The sequence below is a fragment of the Benincasa hispida genome, chromosome 3 (assembly GCF_027475165.1).
Source record: "Benincasa hispida cultivar pf3 chromosome 3, pf3_genome.v1.1, whole genome shotgun sequence".
Taxonomy (NCBI): domain Eukaryota; kingdom Viridiplantae; phylum Streptophyta; class Magnoliopsida; order Cucurbitales; family Cucurbitaceae; genus Benincasa; species Benincasa hispida.
Window position 1 is genome coordinate 23077164 of NC_143480.1, and position 19347 is coordinate 23096510.

At 33.4% G+C, this 19347-nt stretch overlaps 2 protein-coding genes across 2 annotated transcripts; one reads left to right on the plus strand and one right to left on the minus strand.

Moving 5' to 3' along the window:
- Positions 1–258: 258 nt before the first annotated feature.
- On the minus strand, positions 259–2238 carry LOC120074454 (transcription factor DIVARICATA-like). The gene is made up of 2 exons (XM_039027580.2): positions 1719–2238; positions 259–831 (listed from the first exon to the last, which is right to left on the minus strand). The coding sequence occupies exons 1-2, from the start codon at positions 2099–2101 to the stop codon at positions 495–497; spliced, it is 720 nt and encodes a 239-aa protein (XP_038883508.1). The 5' UTR covers positions 2102–2238; the 3' UTR covers positions 259–494.
- Positions 2239–14192: 11954 nt separating this feature from the next.
- LOC150037138 (large ribosomal subunit protein uL24z) lies at positions 14193–14886 on the plus strand. Its single transcript, XM_090311749.1, has one exon. It carries the CDS (start codon positions 14265–14267, stop codon positions 14703–14705), a length of 441 nt encoding a protein of 146 aa, XP_090167875.1. The 5' UTR covers positions 14193–14264; the 3' UTR covers positions 14706–14886.
- The last annotated feature ends 4461 nt before the right edge of the window (positions 14887–19347 follow it).

The window sequence follows — 19347 nt, forward strand, 5'->3', positions numbered from 1 at the left end:
CAAATCTCTCATAAAAAACTCAGAAATTACCCACTGTGTTCTATGAAAACAGAGGCTAAAAAATTCAGTTAAAAACAGATTGCAGAATGGGCATAACTTTAACCTTGCGAAAATGCATCCACACTGGGCATGACTTCTGAAAAAACCGACTTGCAATGCTCAGGTTTTTAAGCTGCTGGATTAGAGACTTGAAGTACATATATTTGACATTTGGGCTTAATAAATAAAAGCCCACTGACATAATGAAACTTTAACAAATAAAAAACCCAACCCAGCAAATTTATAAACATAAGATAAAAGTATTTTATATGTTTATATTTGTCTGGTATGATCCGTCGCTACAAAACCTTGATTAAGGAGGCGATGGATAATAGAACTCAAAAACGACAAAATCTTAATAAAGCAGACTTTTGCCATTTTGTTTAGTATACAAATATTATATATATAAATATACGGTATACCTACGATTGCGTATGATAAATAACCCCAAACTTTCAGTAATCCAGCAAGCTTCTTTGGTAAGGAAAATAGCTTCCGGATGCAAACTGGTGTTGCAGCGGCAACGGAAACGACGGCGACGACGGTTGAGCCACTGAAAAGATACTTGGTTGACTGTGACTAGTGGCAGCCGCCGCCGTTACCAAACTGCCTTCTACGGTGGTGATGTCGTGTATGCTTGATCTTTTCCGATCTTTCCTGCCAGACTCTTGGCGGAGAAAATATTTTTGGGCATGGCTGGCTACTTGAGTTGGAGTTCTTGTAATCACTGTGTTTCTAGAAATGCTTCTCCAATCACCCTTTCCAAATTTCTTCAGCCCCAATAAAAATAGCCTGCCTCATTTGGAAATTTCATTTCAATTTCTTTTCTTCTAGATATCAAATCTATCCATTTTTTTTAAACTTTCAAATTTTACCTACTTAATAATAATAAGTCATCTAATTTTATCAATTGACGATTGTTCAGAAAATTAATTGATTAAAATACTTTTTTTTGTCGTTATACTTAGAGAGATTATTCCATTTTAATTCATATATTTTCTATATATGTTAAATTTAGTATCTCAAATGGTTATTTTTAAATGTAACCGAAGGAATAGAAAAAATCGCTATAGATACAATATGATATTTTACTAAATATTTTCAACCGTTCAATTATTTAAAATAATTTTCTTATCTCAATATTGATTTTAGTCAAAATTAATTAAATGATTATAATAATTATACAAGAAAATATAATATATGAATGATTTAAAAAAATTTATAGTAAAAATACTAAAAAGTAATAGAATGAAATTATGCATTTAATTTCTGAAATTTAAGGTTTGATTTAAATTGGTTCCTAAGTTTCAAAGTTTTCCTCCATTTTATTATGGCCCATTTTAATCCTTACCTTAATAGAATTGTCAGTAGACGAATTGGGTCATTCTTAAATAATAATAATAATAATAATAATAATAATAATAATAATCTATATTTCCAATAAAACTTAAATTTAGTCTCAATAATAAGTTAGTGATTAAATTAAAAAAAAAAAAAATCTTGAAACATATGAATTAAAAATGAACATTTAAAAATACATAAATCAAAATTAAAATGAAACAACTCTCGAAATAATGTGACTAAAAATGGTATTTTAAATTTTTTTTATAGAAAGGTATTTTAACTAATTAATAATTATGTTGAGAGAAGCTAAATTAAGTTGAAGTAACGTAACGTACTGGTGTTCCGTTTTGGTCCAGGGTTTCCCCTTTTTCCTCTCAGACGGCGCTTTCTCCGATAACGGACGCGGCGAATCCTCCCTCTCCGGCGATCTCAACGCCGCTAAGTCATCGGCATAATTGGGCAACTCAACTCGTCCAGAGTCAATATTCAGTACGTCAGAAACCAAGACATCATAATGGTATCTAACGTCAGCCGCCGATTTACCGGGAACGAGACCGGCGATTTTTATCCAACGGTTCGGAGAATCCTCGGGCACCATGACGAGAGCGTGCTCAAAAAGCTTATCCTGGTGGCGAGTCCATGGAATCGGAGAAGCAAATGAAGTCGTAGGACTCCAATTATCGTTGAGAAGGCCGAAGGAAGAAGAAGCGGCTTCCATTGGCCTTCCCGTCGCCGGACTGAAAGAAAAAAGAAAGAATGGGGGCAGCAGAAAAATTGCGGGAGAGGAGTTTTTGGAAGGAATGGAAATTGGAAGGAGGAGGTGTTAAACTTAAAAGCGAGGGAAAGGTGGTGCACGTGTGAGAAATGCAAATATTTGCGGGGCTAAAAATGGGGGAGCCAGCGGATTCATCTCAGTAAAAAGGTGAATTCTTACACGTTTCTGCTTTTTACCATTTTCTTGCCTTTTTAACACCTATAATGCTCTTTTTTGGGTTGGGTGTGCGTGATTCGATTCTTTTTTAGACTGCTATTTTAATTATCATGAGACAATGCACCGACTCTTTTTTTCCTTTCTTTTCTTTTTTTTTTTTTCCAAAAAAAATTATTTTAAATTAGGTACGATAATGCTTTTTTAAAAAAAAAAAATATATATATATATAGTCCTTAATGTTCAAATGTGAGAGATCCTATTGTTGACATCTTTTTTAAATACTAGTTAAAATACGTTACAATTTAAAATTCTACGGTGAAATTTGAATATATATTTTATTTAGTTTGAATAATAAATATTTGACATAAATTTAGTCACTAAAATTCTATGTATTTACTTAAGGTTAATTTACCATAAAAATAAAGTAAATTAGACATAGTTTAAATTCTTTGGAATATTAGTTTTTGTGATGAATAAATATATTTTTCATTTAGTTAAATTATTTATATATTTGACCTTTAATGAAGAGGAAAATCTTCTTTTAGGCTTGCCTTAGGCGTCTTTGGAGGGAAATAGATAGAAAAAAAATGATAAATAAAATTAGAATACATATGATTTAATTGAAATAAAAGTTATAAACTAAAATTTAAAAATTAGTATAATAAATATTATCTACATTGTCTGTTTGTTTTTTTATGTAGTTCTTTTGAATTGATTGATCTTTGGAGAAAAAAAAATAGTGGTGAAATGTTGAATTAAAGAATTTTTTTTTAGAAAAAAACGTAGCTTAAATAGGCATTAACCTTTTAAATTATTTAACTTTATATTAGATAGATACGTTTTTAGCTTCCTTATTACTAATAGTAAAAAATTAAACAAAATTTGATTGGTTTTCAAAAAAAAAAAAAAAAAAAAAACTTTTTATTGTTATTTTATTTTATGCAAATCTAGTCTTACTTTCTTAAAATGATATTATATGTTATTCATAAGGGATGGTAAATAACTATATACTCCTAAAATTAAAAAGAAAAAATAAAAAATGGTTTGGATATAGAATCTTGTTTTAGTTGATAGAAAATTGAGCATTCATTAATATTTGTATCTACTAACGCCTACTTAAGTTTTTTAACTTAGTTGTCTGCATTTCAAGTTATCCATAAAATAAACAAGCAAAATTTGTTTAGATATGCATATCTAGATTCAGTGCTACAAATAAAAAATTTTAATATCAACAAAAAAAAAAATTTAAATACATAATATTGTTCCCATTGAAAAAAAAAAAACCAACATTCGTTCCACTAAATCTCTCCCATTTTGAACTCAATAGTGAAAACAAAATCCTTTGATTTTATTCATTAAATCTTCAAAAATACATTAAAGGAAAGACATACCAAATCTATGAAGCACAAATATTCACCAATTTCTAAAAAATTAAGATACGAATACGTTCGAGGATAAATCAATTTTTTATATCTATTTTTTAATATATTTTCTTTATATATATAATAAAATAATTAAAATTAGCCAATATGGATTAAAAAAATGAATTTTAAAAACTTAATGATAGTAACGAGATTGTTTAATATTTAAAACAACAATTAGCTTAAATAATTTAGGGGGAAAAGTAGAGAATTTTTTAAATGTGTTAAAAAATTAGCAACCAAGTATTAAACAATCCTATAAAATATAAAATTGTAGGAAAAATCTTGCCATTTGGCAGCCAGTGTTGATGTGCAGTAGTTTGCATGTAGTCATTTATTCCTTCTAGAAATATGAAAAGCCCCTCAATCGACTTCCTTCTTACATAGCATAGACCCCTTTTCCTCTTTATTTTTGTTCTTCTTCTTCTTCATTTTATTTTTCTCCTCCTCTCGAGTACTGACTCATCGTCTTTTTCTTGGTGTTCTTCTTCCCGTCCTAGTTTCTACCCTTCGTATTTTTCTTCTGAGGCATGGTCTGCAGCAAGGTGCGGCGGCGACCAGTGCAGGTTTGGCTTTGCTGAATCGAATAAATGGGAAGAAGATGGGGGCGGCGTGACTCGTGCATTGAAGACGAAGAGAATGGAGGGGCTGAATCTGAATCGGAGGAGAAGGAAATTTTATTTTAGGGTTTGTTTTGTTTTTCTGATTTTTCTTTTACTTATTTTCCTTTTTGGGTCGTTGAAGATTGTAATATTTTTATAAAATAATAGGGACTTTTACATAACAAATTTATCTTTATATATTTTTTTTCTTATTTTGAAGCTATTTTAATCATGGTGAGAGAAAATATATTTAGAGAAAATGCATTTAATATAATTTTTCTCGTTTATCATTTAGAGAGAGAAAATGTATTTATTTTATTTTATTTTTATTTTTTAATTTAAAAAATGTATTTAATAAAATTTTATTTTCTATTTGCATTGGTTTTCATGTATCAATTTATTAGTTTTTTTACGGATTAATGACTATTTTAAATATACCAAAATTATTTTAAATATACTTTAGAACATTTTGTTAGGTATTTGAAAATATTCTAACCAATATATGAAATACACTGCCGTTTATAAATTAAATACTGACTCAGACATAAATCACAATATAAACTAATATATGAAATATACCACAATATATAAATCTTTATAAATTTCATTTACACTACAATATATATATCATAATACAATAAGTCTAAATAAAAAAAATACTTGTTTATATCAAATAAATGAATACATATACTATAGTATATATCATATTTTCTGCAAAAACTAAAAAAAAATACATATGTATCACAATGTATATAAAAAATAGGAAAAAATAAAGTTCATCTTCATATGGTAGTTTATAATATATAACCCTCAATATTTATCTCTTCTTCTTAAGTCATGACTGCCACAAATCTCTCTTCTCATTGTCGTCGACCGAATTTGTTCGTCTCACCATATCGTCGATCGAATTTGTTCGTCTCACCATATCGTCGATCGAATTTGTTCTTCTCGCCATACTGTCGATCGAATCTGCTCAATCCATCACCGTTGATTCTCCTCATACCATTTGCAATATCGATTCGTCCAAAGTCGTTCATATCATCTTGTGTCGAGCTATCAATTTGTCCCACGCCATTGTCTACCGTCTGCAATTCACACTGCCGGAAGGAGAAAAGAGAGGGAGGAAGGAGAAAATGGAGGAAAGATGAAGAAATTGGTGTGAATTACGGAGGAGAGAGAATATGCATGGGGGAGAGAGAAATAAATAAATATATATATATATAAATAACGTAGGTGAGAGCTAAATTGTAAATAACCACTAATATTAATGAAAATAAGAAGCCAATAGGTCTTTTTTGTAAAAAAATGAAATGTTCAAAACATTAACAAAATAAGTGTCTAACCTTTAAGTCTTTTAGATAGAAATCCCTATAAAATAAGTGGGTTGTGGGCTTAAAATTTAGCTCAAGTGTACACTTTTTTTTTTTTTTCTTTTTCTTTTTTTTTTTTTGTCGTGTCCCTTTCATTAATCTGGAAGGGGACACACGTGTCCAAAAATTTTTTTAGAAAAAAATCAAATATTTCATTATAGGTATTTGACATGTAGCTGCCACGTATTTGGATGTATCAGTATAGATACATATTTGATATCGATTCTTTGCCCACATTGAAATATCTGTTTTCATAGTACAAAATAATACATAAAAGAAAAAACAAAATTTGTATACCAAATTAATACAATAAACTGAATTTGTAAAAAATTATTGATTGTATTTCAAATCTAAACTCGTTATAATATATTATAAACAATACTAAAAAGGAAAATAAAAGGAAGCGAAAAAATGGATTATATCTTATTTCATAATAAATTTCAAATTTTGAAAAAAAAAATGATTAAAAACAAACATAGTAATTGCTTAGGGTGTGTTTAGAACAATGATTATTCTAAAACTATTATAATCACCTATTGAATATTATTTTGTATTTCTCAATTAGCTACAATCAATATTATTTCAAAACCCATATTTGCTATAGTATTTACAATAATCGTTTTTACTATTTGTATTTATTATTTTTTTATTCTTTTTTACAGTACTTATTATTTCCACTACAAGAAAAATGAGTTTCCCACGCCTAAATCGATCATCGAGAGTTTGATTGTTGGGAGAAAGGGTGTCTCCCGACGCCGTAAAGAACCGTTAGGAGTTCCCCAGGAACTCCCGACGAACAAAATAGGCTTTGGGAGTTCCTGGGAACTCCCAACGAACAAAATAGGCATCAGGAGTTCGCGGGACACTCCCAATGCCATACTCTAACCGTTGAGAGTTCCACCCGACGGATCTCCCGACACCCGTCGGGCGGCGTCGGGAGATGGGATCTGGTAAAAACCAGATCTCTTATTCCTCATTTCCCCATTCTCCCCATTTTCAACCCTAACCCATCGCCGCCGAACCCCAAACCCGCCGTCGCCGCTACGATTCTTCCCTTTCCCTTTGTCGATCTCTGTCATTTTCCCCATCCTTCTTCCCCGTCGATCTCCTCCCCCCGCTCCGCTCCCTCGCCCGCTGATCCCTCTCCCTTCCCTTTGCGTTTAGGTCCTTCAAGCAGCCCGTCGCTGCCGCCTCCCCTACTTCAACAGCCTCCTCCTTCAACCGCCAGCCGCCGCCCGTCGGTAATCCTCCCATTTTATTTTCTCTTATTTTGTATATTAATTTAAATCATTATTTTTTAATTTATGCAATTTTTTTATGGATTGAGTTGTTATTGTGGATTGTGAATGTTTCAATTTATGTAATTTTTTGTGAATTGTGGAAATTTATAGCATGTTATTGTGGATTGAGTTGTTATTATGGATTGTTGATGTTTCAATTTATGCAATTTTTTTGGAGTATGGATGTTATTGTGGATTGTTTTTAATTAGCATTATTTTTTATTTAAGCCACAAATTGCGGATGTTTCAATTTATGCAATTTTTTGGATTATGGATGTTATAATTTACTTAATTTTGGACTTAGTTTAGAGGGGAAAAATCAATAACATTAGGGGCAAAAAAAAGTCAAATCACGTATTATAAATTATTTAAAATTTTAAATACTCCGAACAAACTTGAAATTTTGTAATAAGTTAATCAAAATTCATGCTTAATAAACTATTTGTACTTTGTCCTTTAATCCAGGTTATTGTTTTGGATTACAAGTTGGTCAGAAAAGATTTAAAAAGATTTGTTTTTAAGGATGAATAAAGAATGGACTAAACTAAGGAATAAGTTATCAGTGGAGTATAGAGGAGTATCTCAGTTTTTAGATATGACAAAGTTTCATGTTAATAATTCCAGACGAATAAGATGTCTATGCAAGAATTGTATGAATTAAATTTGGGAAAAAAATAGATATTGTGTAATGATATCTATTAACATATGAAATATCTCCCTCATGCTGTGAATGGGTATATCATGGAGAGCCAGTAAACTTATCTAGAAGTTTTGAAAGTCAAACAAGTCATTCAATACAGAATATTGAAATAGATATTATAAAGAGTAATGTTGTCGAAGAAAATGAGATGTTGAATCTTATAAACGATTTACAAGTTCCAATTGAAAACGGAAATGCAAATAAAAAAATGATTGAGAATGAAATGTCCTCTAATGGTCAAGAAAGAGATACCACGAATTTATTCGAGGATTTAATGACCGAAGCACGTAATGAATTATACCCTGGTTGTTCGCATTTTTTGTTCTTGAACTTTTTAGTGAAATTGATGCATATCAAAGTTCTCAACGACTGGAGTAACAAATCATTTGACATGTTGCTGGAATTGTTAAAAGCAGCGTTTCCACCTCTATACCTACTTCCTTTTATGAAGCCAAGCGAAAATTGCGTGATTTAGGCCTAGGTTATGAGTCTATTCATGTGTGCAAATATGATTGTGTATTGTATTGGAAAAAATTTGCAGATTTGCGACAATGCTCCGTTTGTGGTGAGTCTCGGTACAAAGTTAATGATGGAAAGGGTAAAAAAAAATACCACGTAAGGTATTGCGTCATTTTCCATTGATACCGAGATTAAAACGATTGTTTGCATTAAAAGAAGGCGCTTCTGACATGAAATGACATAAAGATAAGCGAGTTGAAATGGATGATGTATTGCGACATCCAGCTGATATAGAGGGGTGGAAACATTTTGATCGTGAATTTCCTCATTTCGCTTTAGATCCCCGAAATGTTCATTTGGGATTAGCTTCAGATGGGTTCAATCCGTTTGGAAATATGAATACTTCTTATAGTATGTAGCATGTGGTGATAATTCCTTATAATTTGCCCCCTTGGAAATGCATGAAGGAAACAAACTTCTTCATGTCTTTGCTCATACCTGGTCCAAAATCTCCTAGAAAGGAAATTGATGTTTACTTGCAGCCGTTGATTAAAGAGTTGAAAGAGTTATGGATAATTGGTGTGCGAACTTATGATTCTGTTACTGGTGAGTTTTTTCAACTACATGCTACCTTATTATGGGCGATTAATGATTTTCCTGCATACAGTGACCTATTTGGGTGGAGTACAAAAGGTTATCGAGCATGTCCAATATGCAAAGAAGATAATTCGTCCTTCGAGATAAGAGAAAAAATATCATTTACGGGACATCGACGTTATCTTCCAGAGAATCATAGTTGGCGTTGAAGTAGACAACATGATGGAAAAGTTGAACGTAGACCTCCTCCAGTCGTAATGAATGGAGAAGAGATCTTACAATAAATAAATATGCTAAACTTTTCTGTGCCTAGTAAACATCCATCGAAGCAAGATAAAAAAAGAAAACGAATTCTAAACTGGACTAAGAAAAGTATTTTTTTCCAACTTCCATATTGGTCTAGACTATTGTTACGACATAAATTGGATGTAATACATATTGAAAAAAACATATGCTGATAACATTTTAATTATCTTCCAATAACAGTTCAAGTGCTTATGAATAATTTGAATTAGATTATGATGATGAGTAATGATGTATCTACTCAATTCTCTTTTGCTTTGTTTACACGTATTTCATATTAATTTAATATTGTTTTGTCTTTTTTGTGTTTGTATAGATACGATGTCAACTCCTAATAGGCAATAGGAGGCCGATGAAGAATTCCATGAGATATATCTAGGCAATACGGGATCTTCTGTGGGTGATACTTCAGGTTAGTATATTTTGAAATATATTTTGTTAACTGAAATACATCATAAACGCGAACATTCGCAGAACATCGAGTTAGAAAAATATGTCAAAAAACATGGCAAAGTTACAATCGTGATCATGCGGGGGAGACAAAATCGATATCTCAACATTTGGTACAATTTAGTAATGCGATTGGTGTCGCTATAAGATTTGTATTTCCAATATGATGTCGTACTTTTGCTGAGGTTCCAAACGAGTTTATAGAATTGGCTAAGAGTCAATTGTTGGTAAGTAATTATAAGTTTATTCTTTTAGAGTCAATTGTAGATTAAGAGTCATGAACATCATTTATGCTAATTCTTCCTTCATTCTTTTGTAGCCTCATTTCAAACTTGATCTGTCCAGTCAACGACTTAACCGTTTTATAGAACATCAAATGCAAAACTCCTTCAAAGAATTTAGAGCAGATTTGCACAGACATTATAGGAAATGTGGAGATCTTCAACAAGCACGTGCCAAATTGCCTAACTGGCTTAAAAATAGACCAGAAGATTGGTATTTTTTGTGTGACCGCTTCGAAAGTGAAACGTTTGAGGTAGAATATTTAAAGCATGTATCATTTGCTGCATTTACTAATACATCACACTTTTGACATTTATTTTTTTGTTGAAATGTAGGAAATGTCTATGACGAACAGGAAAAATAGAGAGAAATTATTGTTCGACCACATAGGCGGATCGAAGTTATTCCTGCAAATTCAGATAGATTTGCAGGTAAAAGAAGGTCGAAAAATAGGACGTGTTGACCTATTTAGGGAAACACACTCTAAAGGTGGCAAGTTCGTGAACGAGGCAGTTGAAAATGCACATGTAACATTTTTTGCTTTACTATCGTGTTGTTTTTCATTTCTAACTTTAGTCGCTCGTTCTTACACATTTAATTAATATGTCTAGAATCAAATGTTGGAATTACAATCCAACCCCACTCTAGAAGGTTCTCAACCACTAACAGGAGATGAAATCTATGAGACAGTTTTGGGTAGACGACCCGGATATTCAAAAGGCCTAGGTTGGGGCCTTAAGCCTAAGTCAAGAAGGGTAGCATCTCATCAAGCTCGTCATCCACTCAAGGAACAGAGAGGGGAATGGAGGAATTGAGAGTCAATTTCAAATAGTCTCAGTCGAGGATTAAGAAACTTGAAGACGTTTAGAAACAAATGAAAGAGGATCATGCAAGACAAATGAAAAAAATGAGAAAAATGATTGAAGACATGATACGATCACAGAGAGGAGACCCATCGAATTAGGTATGATTACTACATTATTTAGTTGTCTTATATGTTGCTATCCTATAGTTATGGTAGCAAAGTAGTTATGTCTTAAGTAGTTTTATGATAAAGAATTGTTGGCTATACTATAGTTATGGTAGCCTGCAGTTATGAAATTTGTATGTTTTTTTATGTTTGGGAGGTTCCATGTTTGTCGTGAGGGGTGAGGATGGGTAGAGTTTCATTACACTCGTCTTGTCGTTGAACTTGGAGTTCTTTATGAAGTTCTAATGTGTTTTGGGGGTGGGTTGAGATTGGTTTAAACCATTTTGAGGACAAAGTTTGAGTTTTATGTGTGTTGGTCCCTGTTTATGATATTTGTGTGTTTTTTGATGTTCGAGAGGTTCCATGTTTGTCGTGGGGGGTCGGTAGAGTTTCATTACACTCGTCTTGTCGTTGAACTTAGAGTTCTTGTGTGTTTATGAATGTTTATGAAGTTATAATATGTTGTGGGGGTTGGGTTGAGATTGGTTTAAATCAGTTTGGAGACAAAGTTTGAGTTTTATGTGTGTTGGTCCTTGTTTATGATATTTGTGTGTTTAAATTTTCGGGAGGTTCCATGTTTGTTATGGGGGGAGTAGAGTTTCATTACACTCGTCTTGTCGTTAAACTTAGAGTTCTTGTGTGTTTATGAATGTTTATGAAGTTCTAATGTGTTGTGGGGGTAGGTCGAGATTGATTTAAATCATTTTGGGGACAAAGTTTGAGTTTTATGTGTGTTAGTCCTTATTTATGATATTTGTGTGTTTTTTGATGTTCGGGAGGTTCTATGTTTGTCGTGGGGGGTGGGTAGAGTTTCATTACACCCGTTTTATCGTTGAACTTGGAGTTCTTGTGTGTTTATGAATATTTACAAAGTTCTAATGTGTTGTGGATGTTTTGTTTATGAAGTTTGAACGTGTTGCGGATGTTTACCGATTATGACATTTGAATGTTTTTGTTTTATTGTAGAATGCTGTTCGAAGATGAGCTTGGACGATTGTTGAAGATGCTGTGTTCCAGACGTGTTTTAGACGTTGTTTTCATTTTATTTCTTTTATGTATCTGTGATATGAATGTTTATGAAGTTCTAGTATCGATTTTTTTTTTATTATTTATTTTAGGATATTGTAATTATTTATTTATTTATTATAGTATGGACTTCGTTTTCGTTGTTTTATTTATTATGTGAATTTTTATTTGGTTAATTATGTTTTACAGATTATTCAGATCAAATTTTTAAAAATTACAAACTTTAAATTAAAAATATTTAAAAGACAATTTTCAACTAATGAAGGAACTCCTTACGTATATATTACTGCGTCGGGAGTTCTTGTAACTCCCGACGCATCAAATAAACCGTCGAGAGTTTGGGAACTCCAGACGCAAATCAAACGAATCGCTAAAGTGGTAGGTTTGAGTTGGCGCTCTAGCCACTCGCACCCAAAGCAAATCAAAGAACCGTCCTCAATGGCAGAAGTTCCCAACTCACTCAGGATTGAGGTCATGTTACCTATGGTCATCCTAGTGAAGTGAAGTCTCTATCATGAACGAGGTTATATGACGAGACGTTAACACTTCGTGGTCAAGTCTTATACGAACTCTTTATATAGGATGCTCCCGCTCGCATGTTCCCTCCACAAATGATCAGGATCAGACCATCTGTGACAAGTCACAACACTTGTAACTATTCCACAAAGCGGGCCACATCCGTAACATTACCAGGATAAGGTTTCCCTCATATATCCATATACTACAGACCATTTTGGTTATCTATTAAGACATAATCCACTTGTATGTCACCACATACATACTTAAGTTACATAAAGACAACCAAAGATTTTAGTTTATTGGTTTGTGGTAAAGCAAATAAAACATCTAAATGTGTAAAATCAAGAAGTGAAGTAAATATCATATATTATACATCACAAACGTTCGTACAAACTGTTTACAAACTACAGGACACGAGACTTTAGGGCATTAGCCCCAACATGGGGGTGTCGAAGCCAAGAAATGAGGCTGGGCAGTCAGCAAGAAGATGGAGAAACTCTGAACCTAAAATATGAACTTTTGCAATACACTAAACGAAAAGTAAGTTTCTGAAATATGAACCTTAAACTTTAAATACAAAAAACGAACCTCTTAACCCTAAAATACAAACCTCTAAAATGCAAAAAACGAAAGCAAGAAATTGGATTCGCCGAGATGAAGACTTGGGCTTAGGCTGAAATCTTCGTGCATGGAAGTGGTGGCAAGGAAGCAGCGATGACAAGGAAGCAACAGTGGGAAGGAAGCTGCAGTGGCAAGAAAGTGACAACGTGAAAATTTTGTGCGAGAGGGAGCTGGATTCATTTGAGAGGGAAGACAACAAGTGGTAGACCTCACTCGTGAAATTTTTGGCAAAAAAGAATTGAAGAAGTTTAATAGTTCCTAAAATAACCTAAAGAACTCTTGACATTTTTTAAACATCAAGTAGTGTGTCAGCATGAAAAAAGTCCAAAAAATTGCACAACCTTCGCATTTTCTAAGAAATTCTTGACGTTTCTCTTTAAAATTACCTATTACTTGACATTTTTTCATAAAAAGGTCAAAATTTAAAATTGCAAATGTAAAAAAAATATAGCTTTTCTTGTAGTGTAGGCTTATTGAGTTGGCGGCTCGAACCATTCTCACCCATGCAATTCAAAGGATGAGCCTTTATAGACAGAAATTCATAACTCATTCAAAATTAAGATCGAGTTACATATGATTATCCTATAAAATATTAACCTCCTCAATTAATGGATTTAAAAAGAGATTAATTATTTCGCGATCTAATCTTATACAAACTTTTTGTATAGGACATACCCGCTCACATATCTCCACATGAACAATTTATATCAAATCGATTATCACAATTACAAAGTGAGTCCCATTGTGTCACCAGGATAAGACACTCAACCTTATCCATACACCATGTTATTACATGATCCACTAGTATCTCAACTACACATGGTTCAAGGTTTCATAAAATAACTTGAAAATTTGTTTTATTAGATTAAGTTATGCAAAATTAAATACAAAATAAGACAACAATTTATTTTATTAATAATCAATAAATAGTTTATTTACAGGACATAAAACCCAACATATATATCATAGTTTAACTAACTTTTAAGAAAATCAAATTTATTTAAGAGTTATTAGATATAAATTGAAAGTTCAAGAATGTTTTTAATATTTTTACAAATTTAATAATAAAATAGACACGAAATCCAAATTTGAAGGAACTAAACACGTAATTAACCACTAATATATGAATACCCTTTATTTGCTTTACCATACTTTTTGGAAGACCAAATTCGGTCCACAAGTTTGTAAGTCCAAATTAAGGCCCATCGAAGCTAAGCTAGGCCCAAAGTAATTTGGCAATTGTATGTATAAAAGGAAGAGAAACCCTAACTTCGCCTTTCACTCACCAGTCCCCTATCCCCTTCCCCCTTCCCCCTTCCCCCTTCCCCCTTCCCACTCTCTCCGGCCGCCATGAAGTACAATCCTAGGGTTTCCAGTTCCCGCCGCAAGAGCCGCAAGGCTCATTTTACGGCCCCGTCGAGCGTTCGTCGGGTTATTATGAGTGCTCCTCTCTCGTCTGACCTCCGGTCAAAGTACAACGTTCGATCTATGCCGATCCGGAAAGATGACGAGGTCCAAGTCGTCCGTGGAACTTACAAGGGCCGGGAGGGTAAGGTAGTGCAGGTGTATCGTAGGAAGTGGGTTATCCACATCGAGCGCATCACTCGGGAAAAGGTTAACGGTTCCACTGTGAACGTCGGCATCAAACCCTCTAAGGTCGTGATTACGAAGCTCAGGCTGGACAAGGACCGCAAATCACTTCTGGATCGTAAAGGCAAGGGCCGTGCCGCCGCTGACAAGGACAAAGGTACCAAATTCACCGCAGAGGATATCATGCAGAGCGTCGATTAATTTTGAAAATGGTGATGTTTAATTCGATGGAGCTGTTATTTCTTTCATAGTTATCTAGCGTGTTTTGTGTTCTTAAGATACTAGGAAAAAATTCCTCGGACATGTTGCTATAATTGTCGACGACTTTGGAGGCCCTCATTTATGGTATTTTGAAATCACATTTTGTTTTTCCGATGAGCTACTCTTCCTGTTTGATTCATACTGTTGCTACCTCTCTACGCTTTGTTTGATGGAAGTGCAGTTGCTTATTTGTAGTACATGATCTTTGAAATGGGCTATAGATATTGGATGACATCTATTTTAGTTGACATGGGCTTTAGATGGCTCAAATATCGGCATTCAATTTTCTTTGGTTTTCTGATTTGTTTGGAGCACGAAGTATATTTTAGGAATTGAATGCATTTTCTTATGATTTAATCCATTGAGTTAATCTTCTATTAGTTCGTGAAGATATATATATATTTTGTGTCACATAATTGTTAATAGTTGCTTTGTCTAATCGTTCATGAACGTGGTCCTAATTTATTTTTCTTGATTTTAAAATGTAATATTGCATTCCTATGAGAAATATAATGCTGTCTTTGGCCATCTCCCTTTTGATTCCCGTTGCGTCTTGTGTTGGAGGTTTTAGTGTATGGGTACCTGTTCTTTTCGTGGTGTCGTTGGTATTGTTACAGAACTGGAATAATGTTTTAGTTGAATTGGTCTTTTAGATAGATTAGTTTGCATTGGTCTTCCGACGAATTCAAGAAACTTCTCAAAATTCAAATATTAATGCACTAGGAATCTTGGAAGGATTCCCTCCCATTCTTGCTGCTAACACTTGATCGAGTGTTCTTGGAAGTCATTTGATGATTTTTCTTTAGCAAAATGGCTTAATCAACTTTGGATTTTAGGAATACGTGTTATCATAGTTAGCGAGATTGAATTGCAAGGAGATTTCTGAAAAATATTGGAAATGTTCTGTTTAAGAGAATTTTAATTTCGGGTTGGATGTTTTAGGGATCGTTTATTCGAACCCCAACATAGCATAATGTAAAGATGGGCAAACTAGATTTTGAATTATAGATAATGTAATTTCCTAGTCAGGTATTAAGACTACACCAAAATCAGCAAGGCAAGGGAGTAATTTCTTATAAACCCGAGTGGCTGATGAGATCTAATCTCACTTAATACAAACACAAGTCTGTTAGATGTAGATTAAATAGCTCATGTCTCTTGTTAATTATAATTGGATGTAAATTAAATTTGAGCTACTTCCCTTCATAAATTTTTAAGGGTAAAAATTATCAACTACATTGGTCCCTTGGAGCTACTATGGTTAGAAGAATAGTATTTATAGAAAATAAGATCAAATCTCTTCATGTTGTTCAAGAGAAACCATTGTCCTGACTGTCCGACGCATCATATTTTTGATAAATGGCACTTGAGATTACCACCTTGTTTTGATCTTCTATAGCATTTCGTGGGACTTGGCCCGAATTACTAAAGCTTGACTACTATGCTTGCAAGTGTTTAATATTTCTATACCTATTGTTATTCAATATTTTACTCTTTTAGCACTCACGTATACAGAGTGTAGATTTAGTAATTTACTAAAATAAACCCCTAACAAAATTTAGTAATCATGTCATCTAAAACGACTTTTTAATTAGTAATCCACACCGTAAGTAATCTTATTTATGTTCATAACTCCACTGTATTTAGTTTTGGGTGGCTAAATTATATACTTAAATATTAATATTAATTTATATTTAGTAAATAACTAAAACAACAGTTAACAAAATTAATGACCTAAAATCTATAGAATCACATCAAAATCTTTGAAATTCAAATCAAAACAAACTCAAATCCTAAATCATTCAACAAACAAAAGAAATCAAATGACAATCAAGACAGATTGAGAAATAAAATCAAAACATTAAAATTTTAAATTTTAAAAATTGAAACAACCAAATCTCAAAATCAAGTTCAAGAAAAATAAATTTCAAATCTAATTAAAACTTGAAGTTATAGAGTCGATCTGAAACCTCAAAATGAATATTTAAGGTCTATTTTAATTATCACAAGAAAGCGTTGACATGTATGTGGTTACTAGAAAATCACTTGTATCTATGCCACAATATTTTTAAGACCAATACAGAGTGTAAAAAGCGAAAGTGGCATTGTTAATTTGTAAACCTTTTTTTTTTTTTTTTTTTTTTTTTTTTTTTTTTTTAAATTTTAACATTCAGTCTTCACCTCTACCGCCACTAGGGGTGTGCTCGTTGTCTCTTTGGGCTGCACCTCCATTGGAGTGGAAGAATAAGGAGAGGAAAGAAAGCAGAGGCGAATAAGATGAACTTGGCACAAGATTGGCTCAAATTCCATACAATTGATTGCGATCTTCAGTTTGAGTTTGACACGAGATTGGTTCAAAATCCAAACAATTGGTTGTGATCTTGAGTTATGCTAGATTTTAGACTAGTGGAGGTAAACTCTTTAGGGGCCGTTTGGATTGAGGTTTTGTCTAGGAATTAGATGTTTGGCAATAAAATTGCTGGGAATCAAGGATGACTATGTTTAATTGTGCATGGGGAACAATGTCTGGGAATAATATGCGTGAGAATAGTATGTGGGAATTAAATTGAGATTGTGAAAACAAGTCCAAACGATCGTTTACAAAATATTATACATGAAAGTTCCACATTGGTTAGATAAGAGGAAAGATAAGAGGAGGATCATGAGTATATAAGTGAGAATGACTATCTCCATTGGTATGAGATCTTTTGGGGTGAAACAAAAAACAAAACCATGAGTGTTTATGCAGACAATATCATACCATTGTGGAGATAGTTTGAGGGTCTTGTCCCTATCAAGCATTTGTTGAAATACCTTGAATATGTTTGTTGGCACTTCGAACAACCAAGTACGGGGGTCTCGCTGCCCGGTTAGCAAGCCAAGGTCCAGGGGCTGCACCCCCTGGTAGGGGTTCGTGGGTAACGCCCTCGAAACCTATTCAGAATTCGTATTCAGCATATTTATTTATTTGTAGTTATTTACGATTATGACCCTAGGGTTTAGACTGTTAGTGAACCACGTATATCTGTGTGTCGATCTTCTCTATCTCCACGTTCCCTTTTTTTTGTGTTCTTTAATTGTCGATTTCGTAACAATATGATCACTTAAATTATCTACACGATCGCTGAGCTCCGCTACACGATCGTTTACAAAATACTATAGACCACTTAAATTATCTACATGATTGCTGAGCTTTGCTACACAATCGTTTACAAAATACTATACGATCGCTGAGTTTTGCTACACGATCGTTTACAAAATACTATACGATCGCTTAAATTATCTACACGATCACTGAGCTCCGTTACACGATCGCTGAGTAACAAAACGCTATACGATTGCTTACTCAATGCTATACGATCCTCTACCAAATGCTATACGATTGCTTACCAAATGCTACATGATCACTGAGTAACAAAATGCTATACGATCGCCTACCAAATGCTATACGATCTCTTACCAAATGCTACACAATCACTGAGCTCTGCTACACGATCGCTTAGCTCTGCTAGATGATCACTGAGTAACAAAATGTTATACGATCGCCTACCCAATGCTATACGATTGTTTACCAAATGCTACACGATCGCTTACCAAATGCTATACGATCGCTGAGTAACAAAATGTTATACGATCGTCTACCCAATGTTATACGATCGCCTACCCAATGCTATACGATCGCTTGCCCTACTAAATGCTACACGATCACTTACCAAATGCTACACGATCGCTGAGTAGCAAAATGCTATACGATCGCCTATCAAATGCTACACGATCGCTTACCAAATGCTACACGATCGCTGAGTAACAAAATACTATACGATTTCACGGCTGGAAGGAAGAAAAATCGTGGTAGGAAGTGGAAGAAGAAATGAAAACCCACACTTCTCAATGGGTATGTAATTCCTTCATTTGTGTGGGTAAAAGATACCTAGGAATTGCCTTTTCCAAGATAATAAACAAATCCCACCAACCAAACATGGGATTTGTAAACCTATTCCCATTCTCACCCTCTTTTTCTTCCGACCAAACGACCCCTTAATTCTAGATATTGATCAATTAAAGGAATAATAAGGGGAGCTTGAGGGTGTTTGAAATCGTAGAAAGTGCTAGTATAAAAGATTTTGTATCATTGGTGCTCAAAACAAGTTAGATTTTATTAGTCAAGAGTTTGGATAAGAGACAACGTTCAAGACTTTTTGAGTGTTGGTTTGTAGTTTTATATAAGGACAATAAAAGTTGGGATGAACAAAGGTTAAGACATTTGGGACAAAGTTGAATGTGGCGGCAATAGTTAAACATTATTCTTTGGCAAAAGATTAGCTCAAATTCCATATATTTGTTAGTGATCTTGAGTTTTGTTAGATTTACAAGTGGAGGTAAACCTCATCAGTTTCAATAGAGCAATTAAAGGAATGATAAAGGAAGCTTGGGGGTATTTGAAATCGCAGGAAGTGCTAGTGTAAATGTTTTTGGGTCTTTGGTGCTCCTAGTTAAGATTTTTCTTTGACACAAGATTAAATATAATTCCTTACATTTTTTTTGTGATGTTGAGTTTGGTAGATGTTGAACAAGTGGAAGT